This window comes from Salvia splendens, chromosome 21, assembly GCF_004379255.2.
Source record: "Salvia splendens isolate huo1 chromosome 21, SspV2, whole genome shotgun sequence".
Classification (NCBI taxonomy): domain Eukaryota; kingdom Viridiplantae; phylum Streptophyta; class Magnoliopsida; order Lamiales; family Lamiaceae; genus Salvia; species Salvia splendens.
Genome location: NC_056052.1, coordinates 20,923,305 through 20,939,183, shown reverse-complemented (window position 1 = coordinate 20,939,183; position 15,879 = coordinate 20,923,305). Strand labels below are relative to the sequence as shown.

The window sequence follows — 15,879 nt, the reverse complement described above, 5'->3', positions numbered from 1 at the left end:
TCAAGCAATCAGCTTCTAATTTCTCCTGCAATGAAGCACCGAGTTGAAAGAGAGATATTTTATTGAAATGCACATATGTGTATACAAACATGAACAGAATTAAAAGACAATCGACATGAGTCATAATATGAACGAATCAGCGAAAATAACGTGCAACACTAATTGACACTTCCATCCAAAGCCAATGGTGGCTCAAGCTTGTTTGAGGGTGTTGGCAACATCTATCACAAAGCGATACTTCACATCAGCCTTGGTCAGCCGCTCTAATGCAGTGTTAACGTAGTCTGCTGAAATTAGTTCAATATCTGCCTTTATATTGTGCTTGGCTGCATAATCAATCATTTCTTGGGTCTCTTTCATTCCTCCAATCCCACTCCCTGATATCATCTTTCTCCCTACAACAATATTCATTACAACCACACATTAATGTCATCAAAATGATTGATTTTAGTATATACAATCTTAGAATATGATACTCCATATGGGTATTGTACCTGCAAGTAGAGGAAACACAGGTAGCTCAAGAGGCTTATCTGGGGCGCCAACCATGATGAGCTTTCCGTGAGCCTTCAAGAGGCCAATGAGTGGCATCAAGGCATGATGAGCTGATACTGTATCAATTATACCATCCATTGTTCCCACCGCACCCTACATAGGTCATAGTAATACAATCCACATTCACATTAATATAGTGATGATGATGATGATAATGTTGATAAAACATTGGGATATTTCTTTTTTGTACCTGCATTTCATCAGCATCTTTACTGATCAAGAATGAATCTGCGCCCAAATGCGAAAGCGCTTCGTCCTTTTTGCTGAGGGAAGTACTAATGACTGTGACCTTGCAACCGAAAGCCTTGGCAAATTTAACAGCAACATGTCCTAGTCCGCCCAAACCAACAACTCCAATGTGGCTTGTCTAGTCCAAAGTATCTCATGGGGCTGTAGGTGGTGATACCTGCACATAGAAGAGGAGCAGCTGCATCCAATGGCATGTTGTCGGGAATACGAACAATGAAATGCTCGTCAGCAACCATGATATCAGAGTAACCACCATAGGTGATGGTGCCATCGTGGTAGGGAGCAGCGTAAGTGGGGATGATCTTGGGGCAGTAATTCTCAAGATCTTCCTGGCAGCTCTCGCATGATCGACAAGATCAGACCATGCATCCCACACCAACTCTGTCACGACCGCCCTTTAGGGTTAATAAATATGGGCGATCGTGATTAAGAGAATTTAATAAAAAGACAAAAAGGACTAGGGTTTTAATAACGAGCTTGACCAACAATTAATATTCAAATAAAACGACCAAGAATTTGACATAAATTAGTAAAATCCCAGCGGAAATGACCAAGAGTAAGAGTGACGTCATGTGTGAAGACACAACGACACCCATAATTCAAAAACAACAGTTCATTTACCATTTTACTTGCTCAACACCACCGTACTCTCGTCGCCGCTCAACCTGCACATAAGGAAAACACATGCAGGGCTGAGTACTATAAAAATACTCAATGGGCTCATGCCGAAAACAATTTCCATAAAAAGTAATTTATCATGCCATTCACAAGTAACCATCGGGGTTTAGCTTTAGAAATGCCCGAGGCACTTAAAATCATTTTCATTTCAAACATCGACTGATTAGTCATTTTCCCATAGACGTTTACCATATCTGCCAATACATGACTTGGAATGTGGCCACAAACCAAGCCACTAGACCGGCCAGCCCGTACGCTAGCACACGATCTACCATAGGTGTACACTAGCCCAAGTAGGGTTTGCGGCCCTACAAGGACCCGAATTCGATTTATATAATAATGGCATAAAGCCACATCAGATAGGCACGTAAAAATCAAATCATAGCATGATAAATACAGTTTCATTTCCATCGACAAAATATTTAGGACGTTGTCCTTATTTAAAAGAAAGCCCACCTCAATTGAATAATTCTCTATACTTCCTTCCCTTTAGTATCTCGATTCCCTTGCGAAGTCTCACCTTTAGAATTTAAATAATACATATATCAACATACTTTCCAATTAAATCAATAAAATGCATGCGCTCTACTTGAAGTCTTTTATCTTGTTCTCTCAATTTTTCGCTTATTCGGCCGCTTACGCCAATAATCGCTCCGATGGCTCCTCGTAATTTCCCTCTTGATATCGAATTAAAATCCCCAAAATTAATAAAAGTAATTAAATTATCGCAAGCATTTTCCCCTCGAACTATATTTATTTCAGACTTAGGATATAATTATTCGTTCGTTGAAATATTCCGAAATTAATTAGATAATTCGACACAATTAATTATCGGCCCAAAGATTTATTTAAAAGCCCCAAAACTTAATTATTTCCCCCACTTTATGTCTCCAATTAAATTAGGAAGCCCCAACAAATTAAATTGGAGCCCAACTAACCAAATCCTACCATTTAAATTAAAAAGGCCCAAAGCTAATTCTTATTTTTCCTCAATCAATTAACAAGGCCCAAAACAAAAAAAACAAAAGGCCCATACCATTTATTTCTAATTAATGAGGCCCAAAATCAAAATGTACTCCCCCTCACATTCACACTCTCGGTTCTCTCTCTCTCTCTCCCTCTTCTTCTTTCTCTCTCGCCCAAAATTGCAGAAGCTCGACGCCGGAAGGTCGCTGCTGCTGCCGTCGCTGCCGGGAGGCGCTGCTGTGCTCCCCGCCGGAAGCCGCCGTCGCACGGTCAGGCCGCAGCAGGAGGCGCAGCGCCGTTCGCCCGTGCCGCAAACCACCGTCGCCGTCATTCAATCGGGGCAGTCCCTACTTACCCCGAACGGATACCGCGCAACCCCGAACAACTCCGAACAGCCCCGAATCGACCCGAATCAATACCGCGCAGCCACGATTTCCTCCCCGAAGGTAAGTTCTTTATTTGATTAAAATTTGTTTCTTTAGATTATTTTGCTTCGATTCAAGGTATATTGCAGATTGTGGTAATTGTAGGGTGTAATGTGTATGGATGCAGTAGAATGAAATTGAAATTTGGATGGGAGAGGTGTTTACCTTCAATTGCAGGCGGTTGTTGAGGAAGAAAAAAAATGGTTCTTGAAGCGGGAGGATTTTGGTTACTGCCAATAGCACAATTTGATGTTAGATTTTGAAGCAGGAGAAAGTTTAGATACAAATTGATAGGATTTAGTTTACCTTGAGTAGAAGTTGAAGGATGATTCTCGCTTGCAGAGACGATAGGTGAGGAAAAAGCAATGGTTGAAGATTTAATATAGGGGAAAGGAGGTTGAGATACGGGAGAGATTTATGGGAGAGATGGAGGGACGGTTTTTTAGTAGTGGGAAATGAGAGTAAATTTTGAAATTCCCCTTTTTCTTATTTGAATTTATTTGGTATTTTATTTGCAGATTACGGAGGAGAAATATCTACTCACGGAGGAGGAAAATCTGCGTAGAATATTTAATTAAAGATATTTTATTTTAATTAGTTTAGTTTAATTCACGGCCCATTGTATTTTATTTTAAATTGTGCAGTACCCAATTTATTAATCACGGACTGGACTTTTATATTAATTATTTAGTTTATCGGATCCAACACGGAATTGAGTCCAATAAATATTCCTCACGGGTAGGAATTAATTAGATTCGCGTAGCCATTTATTTCACAAATCTCAGTCCAACACTAATTAATTCACCACAATTAAATCACGGATCTTCGCAAAACAATAGCATTAAAACTAGTACTTTAGGGTTCACAAATTAGGGTTCAAAAAGTGGGGCGTTACAAACTCAGTCTCCTCCTTTGTACATGATTTGGAACAGCTTTTCCTCCTGTTGGTGTCTCCTTTCTTCTTTGGGGTCCGGCCTTGTCGTCCTGAAGTTTCAGCAACTTGGTCACCATCGGCAGTTGGTTCGTTATGGCCTCCCTCCTTTGTGCTTTGCTCGGCATTGGCAGGATCTGGATCAGGCCCTACTTCATGTGATTTCTCCTGTGGTTGTGGTTGTGTCGGAGCGTTAGTCCCCTCCTTTTCCAGAGTGTCAGGGACGGTTGTGTCAATTGCTCTTGCCGGCTCTCCTGTAGGGTCTCCTGCTGCCGGTCCATTTTTCGCAAGCTCAAGGGAAATATAATTGTTTAGATGCATAGATACTCATGCAGAAATGTTAGCAAAGAAGACCGTTAATGCAGTGTTGAAAGAGAAGCCGCTTGCCGCATCCATGTGCAATTTTCTAATTATGAGAAGGCTGAAAATTAATCGCTTTATGCTAATTGTATTGCTACGGCCCGATCTTTTAAAAGCCTTTATAAACATAGATAACATACGATGAGTGGTAAGCACAATAATTTTATTTTATAATCTTACAACATGGTGTAAGTTTTATATAAAATAATATTTGGCTTCTAGAAAAATTGAGATGGGTTGTATAATTGGTAAGCACAAATATATACTCCATTTCCAAAATTCAATGTTATATTTAATTATGAGATATAATCTTGTACATCAAACAATCTCTTTATCATATTTAATCTGTAACACCCCGACTTTTTCTACTCTTTTATTGTGTTCTTGAAAGGACCGTCGTTTGTACACTTGAAAATTTTTTCGACCTTGTTTCTTTTGTCGAGAGAATAATTTTACAATTTGGCTTTGGGCTATTAATTTTAAGAGTGTTGGGTCATCCAAATTTTCTTATTCTTTAACCAACTTAGCCAAACTCTACAATTTACATGTTGGGCCCAATTTCATCAAAGAACTTTAAGTTTCCAAGCCCAATTCATTTTATTTGGAAACCACACTTTGAAGCCCAATTAGAGATTAATGATTTCTACATGCATCCTTTCCTCAACCCCACGACACCTTCCACTCTTCATCTTCCACCTTCCAACTCCCTCAATTAATCCTACAACCAAAAGACACCCCATTTAAACCTCCACCCTTTCACTTCTCTTCTCACTTTATACTTTACAACAAGAACAAAGAGAGAGAGGAGAAGAAACCGAGAGATGAGGGGAGAAGAAGAGTGAGGCAGCGGCGATGAGGAAGAGAAATGGCGACGTTAGAAGCGTGAGGGCTCCGGTTCAATCGAACGCAGCAACGTCAGTTCAGCGGCAACGATCCAGCAGTGGCGACGAACAGTGGCCCCCTTGCTGCGTTTTGAAAACTGAAACGAAAGAACATATTTTTTGAAGGAGAACTTATCTTTCGGGGCGGTTCGGAGTTGGTTCGGGGCTGTTCGGAGATGTTTCAGGGGCTGCCGTGTCGTTTCGAGGTTGAATCGGTGAGGAACGATGGCTGTCCGAACAGCAAACAGACAATGCAGTGGCTAATTGCGAATGACGACGACGCTGCGAGACCTTCGACTGCACAGCAGCGACGACGCAGCAGCGCCGAGCGTCTGTGGTGGACACGGGTGACGAATCGGAGTCAGCAGCGGCGACGTCGGCGGCGAACAGGCTGACCAACGGGCAGTAGCCGACGACGACCGATCTGGACCGTGAGTTGCAGAGTTTACAGTGATGGAACAAAACTAATTGATAGAGAGATGAGTGATGGTGGTCGAAAGAGGAAAGGGAGCGACGGCGGAGCAGCAACGTTCGTACAGCAGCGTCTCCCGGCTCTGTGCAGCAGCCAACAACAGCAACAACGTGCAGCAACGGGCCGAACAGCGATGGCACCGCTCGTCTGCTCGATGAATTCCGAACAGTAAGTTCCGACACGTTTTTGACCGACCAAATGAACTCCGATTTGACCAATTCTTTTTCCTGAGTAAACTTCATGATGTCTTCTATGTTGTGTGTAAATTTCAACCCTTTTGGATTAAAGATGAATTTTTGGTGAATTTTTGAAGTTAACTGCGCAACTCTGCCGAAAATGTTTTCTCGACCAGTAGGTTACGTGGTTGTTTTAACTGACCTAAAAGGGGTATTTGGACATGAAATTTTAACTGGAAGTCCTTTGATGAGTCTTCTGTATTGTGGTAAAGTTTTAGCCCCAACGGAAGTCGGATGATTTTTTAAATGATTTTTATAAAATCGTTGCGCAGTGCTGCCAGTTTTCAAATGAAATTATATATGTGATGAAGTGATAGGATATGCAAAGATGTACGTTATGATGTGATTTATGTGATTGGAAAATATGTTGATATATGTGCTATGTAAATTTTTTAAAGGTGAAACATCGCAAGTGAATCGTGATCGCAAGGGAAAGAAATTGTTTTCGGTTTAAGCACTCGAGGTGGGCTTTTCTACCCTACTATTTTGTGGGTTATCTCAAATACGGACTCTGTTCCGGAAATGTTTATGGAGGTGAACTGTTTGTCTTGCCAATTGTTTTGTTTTGAAACCTATCTGAAGTGGTTTACCACATATGTTTAATCGAATTCGGGTCTGTTGGGCTGCGAACCCTCAGGCTAGTGTACACGAGATCGGGAGCCATCTGAGAGCAAGTTGGCCGGTCTAGTTGACCTGGGGTGTGGCCACGCCCCTTGTCACCCGTTGAATCAGATAGTGTATGATGGGGGAATAACGGTGGCAATCTCTGGAAAATGACTGCGCAGTCGAATTTATGAAATATGTTTTAGTGTACTTGGTTATTTTCTTTACACTTAAAACCCCAAGGTTACACTGTTATGGCATGACAAACTATGTTTTTGGCGTGTGTCCACTGAGTGCAATAAGTACTCAGCCCTGCATATTGTTTTTCTTAATGTGCAGATTGAGCGGTGACGAGTGCGGTGGGTGTTGAGCATAAAAGGTGAAGAATGTCTATCAAATGTCTAGAATATGTTGTGTCTTCATACATAGCATTATTCTACTCTCGAAATGCTTCCGCTGAATGTTGTTTCTTTTGAGTTTATGTATTGTTGAGATATAATCTATTTGAGTTCTCAATTGTTGAGATGATACTCTGATTTTTATTCAAGCTATTCCCGTTTGTTTCGAGCTATGGTCGAGTTGTGTTGTTTTCCCCCTTTCTTCCCCGCTTCTTTAATCCTCCCCTAGTCGCGATCAACCGTGTTTTCTATCCTTAGAAAATGCGGGCGTGACATAATCATTCACTGATACATACACATATACACACGTTTATGCTGTCATATTTATTTTTATGGGTTATAAATAAAATAAGTACTACTATCTATTTTTCTGTTCACCCAACCATCACCTAAGTTCATCATGTGACTCAAATATTAGACACTTTTTTGATACAACGCTATCAATTTACACATAGCTAATTAAAACCACTACTTTACTGTCATCATATAAATATTTTGTTATGTCATGCATAATATTGTATATAAGGAAACAACAGAATAAAAAATGAAACAAGAAATATGCATGATACATTAGTCATTAGCGTCGGTGTTACGAACTTCGCAATCCAAGCAATATATAAATGGATTTGCATTTGCATCGATAGATACTAGTATAAAACAAACCCAAATAGAGCAGTATTTAGGGAGGTTTTATTTATTTTTTTTCCCGGTTTTTTATTAGCCATTAATAAAAATATGATTAATAAAAGTGTTAAGGAAGGCGTAAATTCTGTTTTTTTATTAGCAATTAATAAAAATATGATGAATAAACGTGGTAAGGAAGGCGTAAAATCGGTTTTTTGTTATCAATTAGTAATAATATGATGAAATGATGAATAGTTGGGAGAGTGAAACATGTCGTGAAGGGGTGTGATTTCCCGTGAGAGTTGACCAAAGTAACACACTATTTAGACGATTTTTTTTAGATATTGTGTTTCATACTCCATATTGCATGTATCCCACCATGAATTTCACTATATACAAGATTAAAATTTATCGATATACAATCAACTATAATACTCAAATTTTATTACCAAAATTTGAATGTTTAAAAAAAAAATATACATGTATGCATAACTGAATTATGGATTAATCAATAATTGAATAGAGTTTTTTTATTTTAATTCTTTCTCATGCCATGCGTTATGTTTAATTTCTGTTATTTCCCTATCTAATTTAATTGTGGACTAATTATTTACAAATATTATTTATGGTTACATTAACAAGAAAAGCAGTAGTACTAAATAAAAAAAATAGATTACAACTGTACCCTTGTTTAAATGGCATCAGCTGGTGATGTCATCAATAATACTAACCTGAAATGATTTGTGGTTTTCAGTTTTTGTTTTAAGTAAAACGGTAAATTGTTCGTGTGAAACTTGAATAATGGATCTGTGTAAGCCCACACAAAGTAAAATGGGCTGCCCATATATTGAATACATAACTTGGCCCACTACCGTAAGCGTTGCCTTCTTCTTCTCAGAACTCATTTTGACAAATGAATTGACTGATTCCAGTTTAACTGATTTTGTATTGCCAATCTCGAACTTCAATTCTCCGAAGTTTCTTTAGCATCTCTGTCGCCGACTGAAGTGAGGATCCAGAGGTTTTCTTCGATTCTCAAAACTACTCTGTTTTGGTTAAACCTGACTCTACCGAGTTGTTGCACATCATGTGTTCGATGAAATGCCCAAAGCATTCTGCTTCTGGAATTGACTTGGTTCAGTTCTGTTAATTTGATTTTAGATTCATTTTCTGTACTTGTGGTGGTGGTAGCTTCAGTTATGGTAATGGCTGCTAATAAACCTCGGAGCGGCAGTTTCTCACGGAATTTCGGTGGAGCGTCAAGCTCTGTTCCTAGCATTCCTGGGCTTAAGCATGGTCCAAACGGGACCATGTTACTTTCTTCTGGCATTCCTGACCTGGATAGTAATTCTTTTTACGCAGTAGAGTTGGTTTTTGTTTTAGTTCCATGTGCATTATTTGAGATTATTTTTTATCTTGACAGAGATTCTAGGTGGTGGGCTTGCATTGGGAAGTTTAGTGGTGGTGAGGGAAGATCCAGAGGCACCACATCATATGTTATTGTTGAGAAATTTCATGTCTCAGGGGTTGGTTCATCATCAACCTTTAATATATGCAAGTCCTGCAAGTGATCCCAGAGGATTTCTTGGTACCTTGCCTAGTCCCATGGTGTCCAAAGATGACAAATCTCGTGTCCATGAGACTGAGCAGGTACCTTTTTCTAGTTAATGGTTTTTTGCTTAGAGTTCATGGGCTTTGAAAGAATAAATGTATTCTGAATGCAGGAGAAAGGGCTGAGAATTGCATGGCAATACAAGAAGTATTTTGGAGAGCAGAGTTCAGAGTCTCACAAAGGTGAAGTTAATCAATATCGGTCAGTTTTACGACTGTGTTTTCTTGTTTGCAACTTCTGTAATCACGATATTTGTTATAAGCTTTTACTGCTTAATGTGATTTTTAGCTATTTTCTTCCTCCAATTGGTGTTTGAAATGAGTTGGTAAATATGGCTGTCCACTATCTGCATTAGGGAAGCACTTTTAATCCGTATTAGATAGATTATATTGTGGATCAACATTAACTGGCTGAAGAGACATTACTTTTTTGAGATATGTGGTAAAAAAGTCTTGTCGGAAGTCACTTATGAAAGTGTTTCCCGAGAAAGAAAGGGAAATAAAATCATTGTTTTTACTTGCATAATTGAATAACACGACAAAACATAAGACGAGACAAAGGATGTGCATGAAGTCGAGTGGCAAATAAATTTAATTGCTTGTGAGATCAGGTGGAAGATTCGTATTACTCAATATTTCGTGATGCAATAGAATATTACTGGACCCTATGAATGTGACTTATTTGCGAGCCTGGCTTGTTTCACCTATTTCTTGCTAGCAGTTACATCTTCACATTTCCTGTCTGAAAATGGTTCATGACTTCATGTGCTTGATAAACAGATGGAAAGTCAGAGTACTGCAATGACTTTGATCTGCGGAAGCCCCTGGAGAGGCATTTCTTTAGTGGGAAGCAGATTGATTGTGTTAGCCTAAAAGAATCTGCTGATCTTGGCGCATTTCATGAACGTTGTTCGAGTTTCTTATCTCAAGCAAATCAGTAAGTCATATTACATTCATGCTTCAACTAAAGCCCCTAAAAGTTCTTATATATGAATATACTAGATTACTAGTAGGTCAATATTCATGGTATTACTGAATAAATCAACATGATGTTTGATCGAATTGGGATGACAGTGATCAAATCAAAGTTGATCAATCAACTATATATGCATGACCCAATCATTCTTTGGTTCCTGGAGGTTGTATAATCTGATTTGTCTCATCTGTTTTTAGGAACAATGGGAACATAACAGGGGGGCGTATTGCTATTCAGTCACTGTGTTCGCCGCAGTGTGAATATTCCAACAGAGTAAGTATCTATTTCATTTGAATCTTGTATTTTACTATAATTTGATTAGGTGTTTGGCCTTGCTGATAGATCTCTACTCTTCTGTAGGAATGGGAAATGCTTTCTTTTGTTAGATCATTGAAAAGTGTTGTGAGATTGTCAAATGCAGTAGCTGTCGTAACATTTTCACCTTCTCTCGTTTCAACAACCTTCTCAATAAGGCTGCAACATTTGGCTGACACATTAGTTTCTGTGAAAGCAATTCCAGGTGTTTACTGTTCTTTTCTATTTTCACACATAATACCTACCCGCAATACTTGCAAAGAAATGTAACATACTAGTTATGCCTCGATTAGATGAAGACAAGGAACTGGCGAAGCTTCTTACAGGCTACCAGGATATGGTTGGACTTCTTAGTGTGCACAAAGTTGCACGTTTTAACACACAGGTATGTCATATGTGTGGTTTGCTACTACAACTTGATGCTTTTTGTTATGTTGTTTTGTATGAGCACTACAGTGAAAAGCTAGAAATTTTGAACTCTACATTGGGAAGGAAAAAAGGCACATCATTTACTATTCCTATATCAAACTGGAAGTGATACTTATACTATTGCAGTTGTTTTTGTAATTTATACTCTTTTTTGTGTAGTAAAATCACTGTTATCTATCACAATGAAGCATCTGAACTCATCTAGAACGTTTTTCTCCTAAATTATCATAATATGATATGGCTAGAAACATCTGATTCATGCCCTAGCTAACATAGGTCCCTGCAATTCTGGAGACAACCACATTCTCGATGAAACTGCAAAAGCGAAGATCCTTAGTTTTGGAATGTATAAACCAAGCACCTGTAGATGGTGCAACTGGAAGCTCTTATGGTTCTTCTGGTAGTTGTTCCGGGTCTTCTAAAACAGGTTCCTTCGACTTTTAGTTGATGATGCGTGTATGTATTTAAGATTGTTGAATTTTTGGTGTCGGCTGATATCTTGGAAATGTTTTGCTCTAGTCTCCGGTTTTTTTGGTTCCTTTGAGTCACTGTATGTGTGATCCTAAGATTGGTTTGGAGTTATGAAGAAAACAATGAAACAAATAGACGAAAGCAAGCCTTATTCTTGCAATAGTCTTATTCATTTATATATATGATGGGTTTGTTAAAGCCTAACATACTAAACACGAAAGCAATAAATACTGAAGACAAAGTAACATAACATAAATGTGTTTGGTCTTCAGATTGCCAATCTATACTCCATTGTCTCATCTTTGACGATGGATGTGATTACCTTGCTTCAAGCTGAGTCTCGGTTATAAATAATGCGGATTAAAATGATGTAAATTTCAACAATCGAGTATATATTTTATTAAAATAAGTGTGTATAAAATACACGTACAAAATGTAAAGACAAGCGACATGAGTATAATATGGATGAAAATAACATTCAATAGTGGCTCAAGCTTGTTTGAGGGTGTTGGCAACATCTATCACAAACCGATACTTCACATCAGCTTTGGCCAAACGCTCCAACGCGGTGTTAACATAGTCGGCTGAAATTAGTTCAATATCTGCCTTTATATTATGCTTGGCCGCGAAATCAATCATTTCTTGAGTCTCTTTCATGCCTCCAATCCCACTCCCAGAAATCATCTTTCTCCCTGCAACAATATTCATCCAATTCACTATAATAATGGACACATGAAAGAAACAATGTTATGCATATATGTAAGGGTTTTGAACCTGCAAGGAGAGGAAAGATGGGTAGATCAAGAGGCTTATCCGGGGCACCTAGCATTATAAGCTTGCCGTGAGCCTTGAGTAGGCCAATGAGTGGCATCAAAGGATGATAAGCCGATACAGTATCCACAATACCGTCCATTGTTCCCATAGCACCCTGTTATTAGTACCCGAAAATTGATTTAGTCTTGATGAATAAATTCGTGAAGATGCTCAATAAAAATCAAAGTGATTGTATTGTACCTGCATTTCATCATCATTTTTACTAATCAAGAAGGAATCGGCACCCAAGTTTGAGAGTGCTTCCTCCTTTTTGTTAGGAGAGGTGCTAATGACGGTGACCTTAGCACCGAAGGCCTTGGCAAATTTAACGGCAACATGGCCGAGTCCACCCAAACCCACAACTCCGATGTGCATTCCAGGTTTGTCCAATCCAAAGTATCTCATGGGGCTGTAGGTGGTGATTCCTGCACATAGCAGAGGTGCAGCGGAATCCAGTGGCATGTTTTCAGGGATACGAACAATGAAATGCTCGTCGGCAACCATGATATCAGAGTAACCACCATATGTGATGGTTCCATCAGAGTAAGGTGCACTGTAAGTGGGGATGATCTTGGGGCAGTAATTCTCAAGATCATCTTTGCAGCTCTCGCATGATCGACACGATCCGACCATGCATCCCACACCAACTTTGTCTCCTACTTTCACCTTCTCCACCTTCTTCCCAACCTCTGTTACTACTCCCACAATCTCATGCCTGTCATTTTAATTCACATTATATATTAGGTAAGAAAATGTTTTATAGTAAGAAAGAAAGGGAAACTCACCCGGGAACAAGAGGATACTGGGAGATGCCCCATTCGTTCTTGAGGTAATGAAGATCGGAGTGGCAGATCCCACAATACAACACTTTGAACTGTACGTCTTCGTCGCCAGTAGCCCTGAAAAATACGCCACGGATATCGATGTTATAGTTAAAATCGATTGCCAGAATAAAGGAAATGAGTTGTATTTTAGGATGCATTGATATAAAAGAATTAGCAGCATGAGAGAGGAGAGGAAAAGCACCTTCTGGAGAATTGAAAAGGAGAAAGATGGCCAGATGAGTCTGTGGCAGCCAATCCAAAGGCCTTCACAGGATGCTCTGTTTCGTGTGATTTTGCCATTTAACACAAATGTATGTATATGTATTGGTAATTAGAAATATATGTATGCAAGCAATATAGAAAATTGAGAGAATGCAAATGAGTGATTGATTATTTGGGAGAATGTTAGATACATATTTATAGGAAAGAATGGAAGAGATGATGATGTATATGCTGAGCGCATGGCCTCCTCATGATGTGTGAATACCCATTGGAATAAGCGTAAGCCTTGCTTTGACTGTTAAAGATTATTCAATAAAGCCAACATTCATTTTTTAAATTCTAGTCTTAGAAACTCATTCTAGAATCTTAACCTCACCTTATCTATTTGCCTGTTTGACATTACTCGAAAATTAAGAAAGTAGCTTATATGCTTACGTGGACAACTATAATTTAATGCTACTACTGAATAATAAGAATTGTTTCAATATATTCCGCCAGGAAGCTTGTCAAAACTGACACAAAACCACCGTTATGAGTTACCAAACGGAGTTAGAAGAACTCCTCACTCATGTTGAGGGTGTCAGGGAGGAAGATTTAATTATAATGTAGCACGTTGCAAGACTAGGATCTCCTTTGGATCGAGAGATAACAATTGCGGATAGGGATGTGAATTCAACCCAAACAATAGCGGATAGGGATGTGAATTCAACCCAAAATTCGCAGGTTGGCCTGAATAGTTAGACATAGGCGTGCACAACCCGAACCGGCCCGGCGGTTAACCGCCGATTCAGGCCCGCCGGTTCATGAACCGGAACCGGAACCGGAACCGGCGGGTTGAACCGTCCGGCTGGTTGCCGGTTCATACGGGCCGGTTAAGGGTCGAGGTATTGTTGAACCGTGAGCCGGCGGTATTCCGGCTAGGGTCCGTAGGGGTGCAGGCTAGGGTGGCAGAAAACCGGCGGTTTCTGACGAAAATCGGCGGTTTTTGTTAGAAACCACCGGTTCCGTGACTTTTCAGGTGACAGGTCGTAGGGTGCAGTGTGTAGGCCTGAAAACCGGTCAGAAACCGGGGGTTTCCGTCAGAAAACCGTGGACTGAACCGCCGGTTTCTGCCGAATTAGAAATTGCAATTTTTTTTATTTCTTCCAATTTTACTCCTATAAATACCCCTCTCCCCCCTCATTTCTACTCACCACATTCTCGTGTTAACAAAGATTTCCTTCTCTCAATCTCCATTTCTCTATTCTCTCATCATTCTCTCTAATTGCTCAAGTTGTTTACTAGTTTCTACTTACTACTATATTTGTTGTTGTGCTCGTAATTTACCACTTATTCCATACTCCATACATATTCCATCCATACTACTTTCATTTACCACTATGTCTTCTTCTCGTGGTGGACCGAGACGTGGTGATCGGGGCAAGGGAATTGCCCAAGATCAAAGTACTAGTCGTCCCTCAAAATCAAGGTGACCTAGTCGTCGAGAAATTATGGAAGAGGTTTCCCGAGTGCAGGCTGAACGCATGCAAGTAATTAATTAAAAATTATTTTTACAATTCATATTTCATAATTTCATAAGATTGAGTTTTTTAATTTTTTTTGTGTTCCTAATTAAACTTCAACTTATATTATATTTATAGATAAAAGAAGATCATAGGATGACCATGCTACTCGCTGAAATGCATCAAGGTGGGGGTGGGGGCGGGGGTTCCCAACAAAATGACGAGTACGATGTGTCTATATCGTCAGACTAGGACAACAACGATGATAGATCTCATTCTCGTATTCCGTCTAGCATCGGCAGAAATGAGGAGATGCCTCCCCCTCCACCCACTAACACGGCAAAAGCTTTGAAATCTGATATTTTTATCAAACACTACAAGAAGGTCCCGATGGTGATTCCAAGTCCTCATGATCCGCACTCTCAAGAAAAGACATCGGCGTTTCATGCGTATTGCAACTATTGCGATAAAGTGTACAAATTCTCGAGTGGTGGGGGATATGGCACCCTCCGTCGCCATTTGGTGACAAAGCATCCGGTAGAATGCAACACTACCTCTACCCAAACCCAACTAAACTTCCAACCCGATGGCTCGTGTTCGTCAGGTACGTCTCTTTTTAAATATGATCAAAAATAATTTTCTGATGTTATGACTAGATGGGCGGCAATGAAGCATTTTCCTTTTAACGTTTATGATGACAAAAAATTTGAGGTTACTATGCAAAGTGGTTTAAACGTAGGTATCAAAAGAATAGGTAGAATGACCGTTCAACGATCTACCGTTAGACAATGTTTAGAGAAAAATGTTAAATTAGCACCTAATTTAGTTAACTTGGGCCACAAAGTGAACATTTGCTCAGATGTGTGGACTGATTGTTTTGACCGCCATTCATACATGGGCATTACAGTTCACTTTGTGGACAATAGTTGGACTTTAAACAAGCGCTTAATAGGTTTTAGAGAATTTGAAACTCCGCACAGTGCACCCGAAATTGTTTCTTTGATTATACAAGTTTTGAATGAGTTTCAATTATGCAACAAGATATTTTCTATTGGTTTTGATAATGCAACTACTAACACCGCAAGTATTAGCGAGTTGATTGCGGCTTGTTCTCCGGTAATTGGAGGTAAGTATTTTCATCAAAGATGCATATGTCATATTTTAAATTTATGTGTACAAGATGCACTTGAATTATGGCAAAAGCATGTTAGTCCTATTAGAACTGCAGTTAGATTAATCCATCAAAAGCCAGATATTGGCAAAGCATGGAAGAAATATTGTCAGCAAAAGAATGTTAGATATACGAATTTTACTATGGATGTGTCTCATAAATGGAAT

At 39.4% G+C, this 15,879-nt stretch overlaps 2 protein-coding genes, 1 long non-coding RNA gene and 1 pseudogene across 7 annotated transcripts; 2 read left to right on the top strand and 2 right to left on the bottom strand.

Annotated features, from left to right (window-relative positions):
* Positions 1-43: 43 nt before the first annotated feature.
* LOC121784370 lies at positions 44-1,400 on the bottom strand (annotated as a pseudogene).
* On the bottom strand, positions 44-13,206 carry LOC121783317 (8-hydroxygeraniol dehydrogenase-like). Its single transcript, XM_042181354.1, has 6 exons — positions 13,020-13,206; positions 12,779-12,892; positions 12,195-12,708; positions 11,955-12,108; positions 11,664-11,872; positions 44-186 (listed from the first exon to the last, which is right to left on the bottom strand). The coding sequence occupies exons 1-5, from the start codon at positions 13,115-13,117 to the stop codon at positions 11,670-11,672; spliced, it is 1,083 nt and encodes a 360-aa protein (XP_042037288.1). The 5' UTR covers positions 13,118-13,206; the 3' UTR covers positions 44-186; positions 11,664-11,669.
* LOC121783320 lies at positions 2,576-3,556 on the top strand. The gene is made up of 2 exons (XR_006046560.1): positions 2,576-2,894; positions 3,392-3,556. It is a non-coding gene; the product is annotated as an uncharacterized LOC121783320 (long non-coding RNA).
* LOC121783316 (elongator complex protein 4-like) lies at positions 8,251-11,378 on the top strand. Of its 5 annotated transcripts, none has more exons than XM_042181349.1 (9): positions 8,251-8,399; positions 8,540-8,722; positions 8,802-9,028; positions 9,103-9,172; positions 9,770-9,926; positions 10,163-10,238; positions 10,326-10,485; positions 10,574-10,665; positions 10,986-11,378. In XM_042181349.1, exons 2-9 carry the CDS (start codon positions 8,578-8,580, stop codon positions 11,151-11,153), a joined length of 1,095 nt encoding a protein of 364 aa, XP_042037283.1. In that variant the 5' UTR covers positions 8,251-8,399; positions 8,540-8,577; the 3' UTR covers positions 11,154-11,378. The 5 variants fall into 5 exon arrangements, with proteins under 5 accessions (XP_042037283.1, XP_042037284.1, XP_042037286.1 ...); XM_042181350.1 differs by having other exon boundaries at positions 8,257-8,399; positions 8,570-8,722; XM_042181351.1 differs by having other exon boundaries at positions 8,289-8,399; positions 8,555-8,722.
* Positions 13,207-15,879: the final 2,673 nt, after the last annotated feature.

Coding starts and splice junctions, on each gene's coding strand:
- LOC121783316 (XM_042181349.1), top strand. CDS start 8,578: ATGGTAATGGCTGCTAATAAACCTCGGAGCGGCAGTTTCTCACGGAAT. Junction 9,029..9,102: donor GTGTCCATGAGACTGAGCAG/GTACCTTTTTCT, acceptor TTCTGAATGCAG/GAGAAAGGGCTGAGAATTGC. Junction 10,486..10,573: donor TTCTGTGAAAGCAATTCCAG/GTGTTTACTGTT, acceptor TGCCTCGATTAG/ATGAAGACAAGGAACTGGCG.
- LOC121783317 (XM_042181354.1), bottom strand. CDS start 13,117: ATGGCAAAATCACACGAAACAGAGCATCCTGTGAAGGCCTTTGGATTG. Junction 12,893..13,019: donor CCTTTTCAATTCTCCAGAAG/GTGCTTTTCCTC, acceptor CGTATTTTTCAG/GGCTACTGGCGACGAAGACG. Junction 11,873..11,954: donor CATCTTTCCTCTCCTTGCAG/GTTCAAAACCCT, acceptor ATATTGTTGCAG/GGAGAAAGATGATTTCTGGG.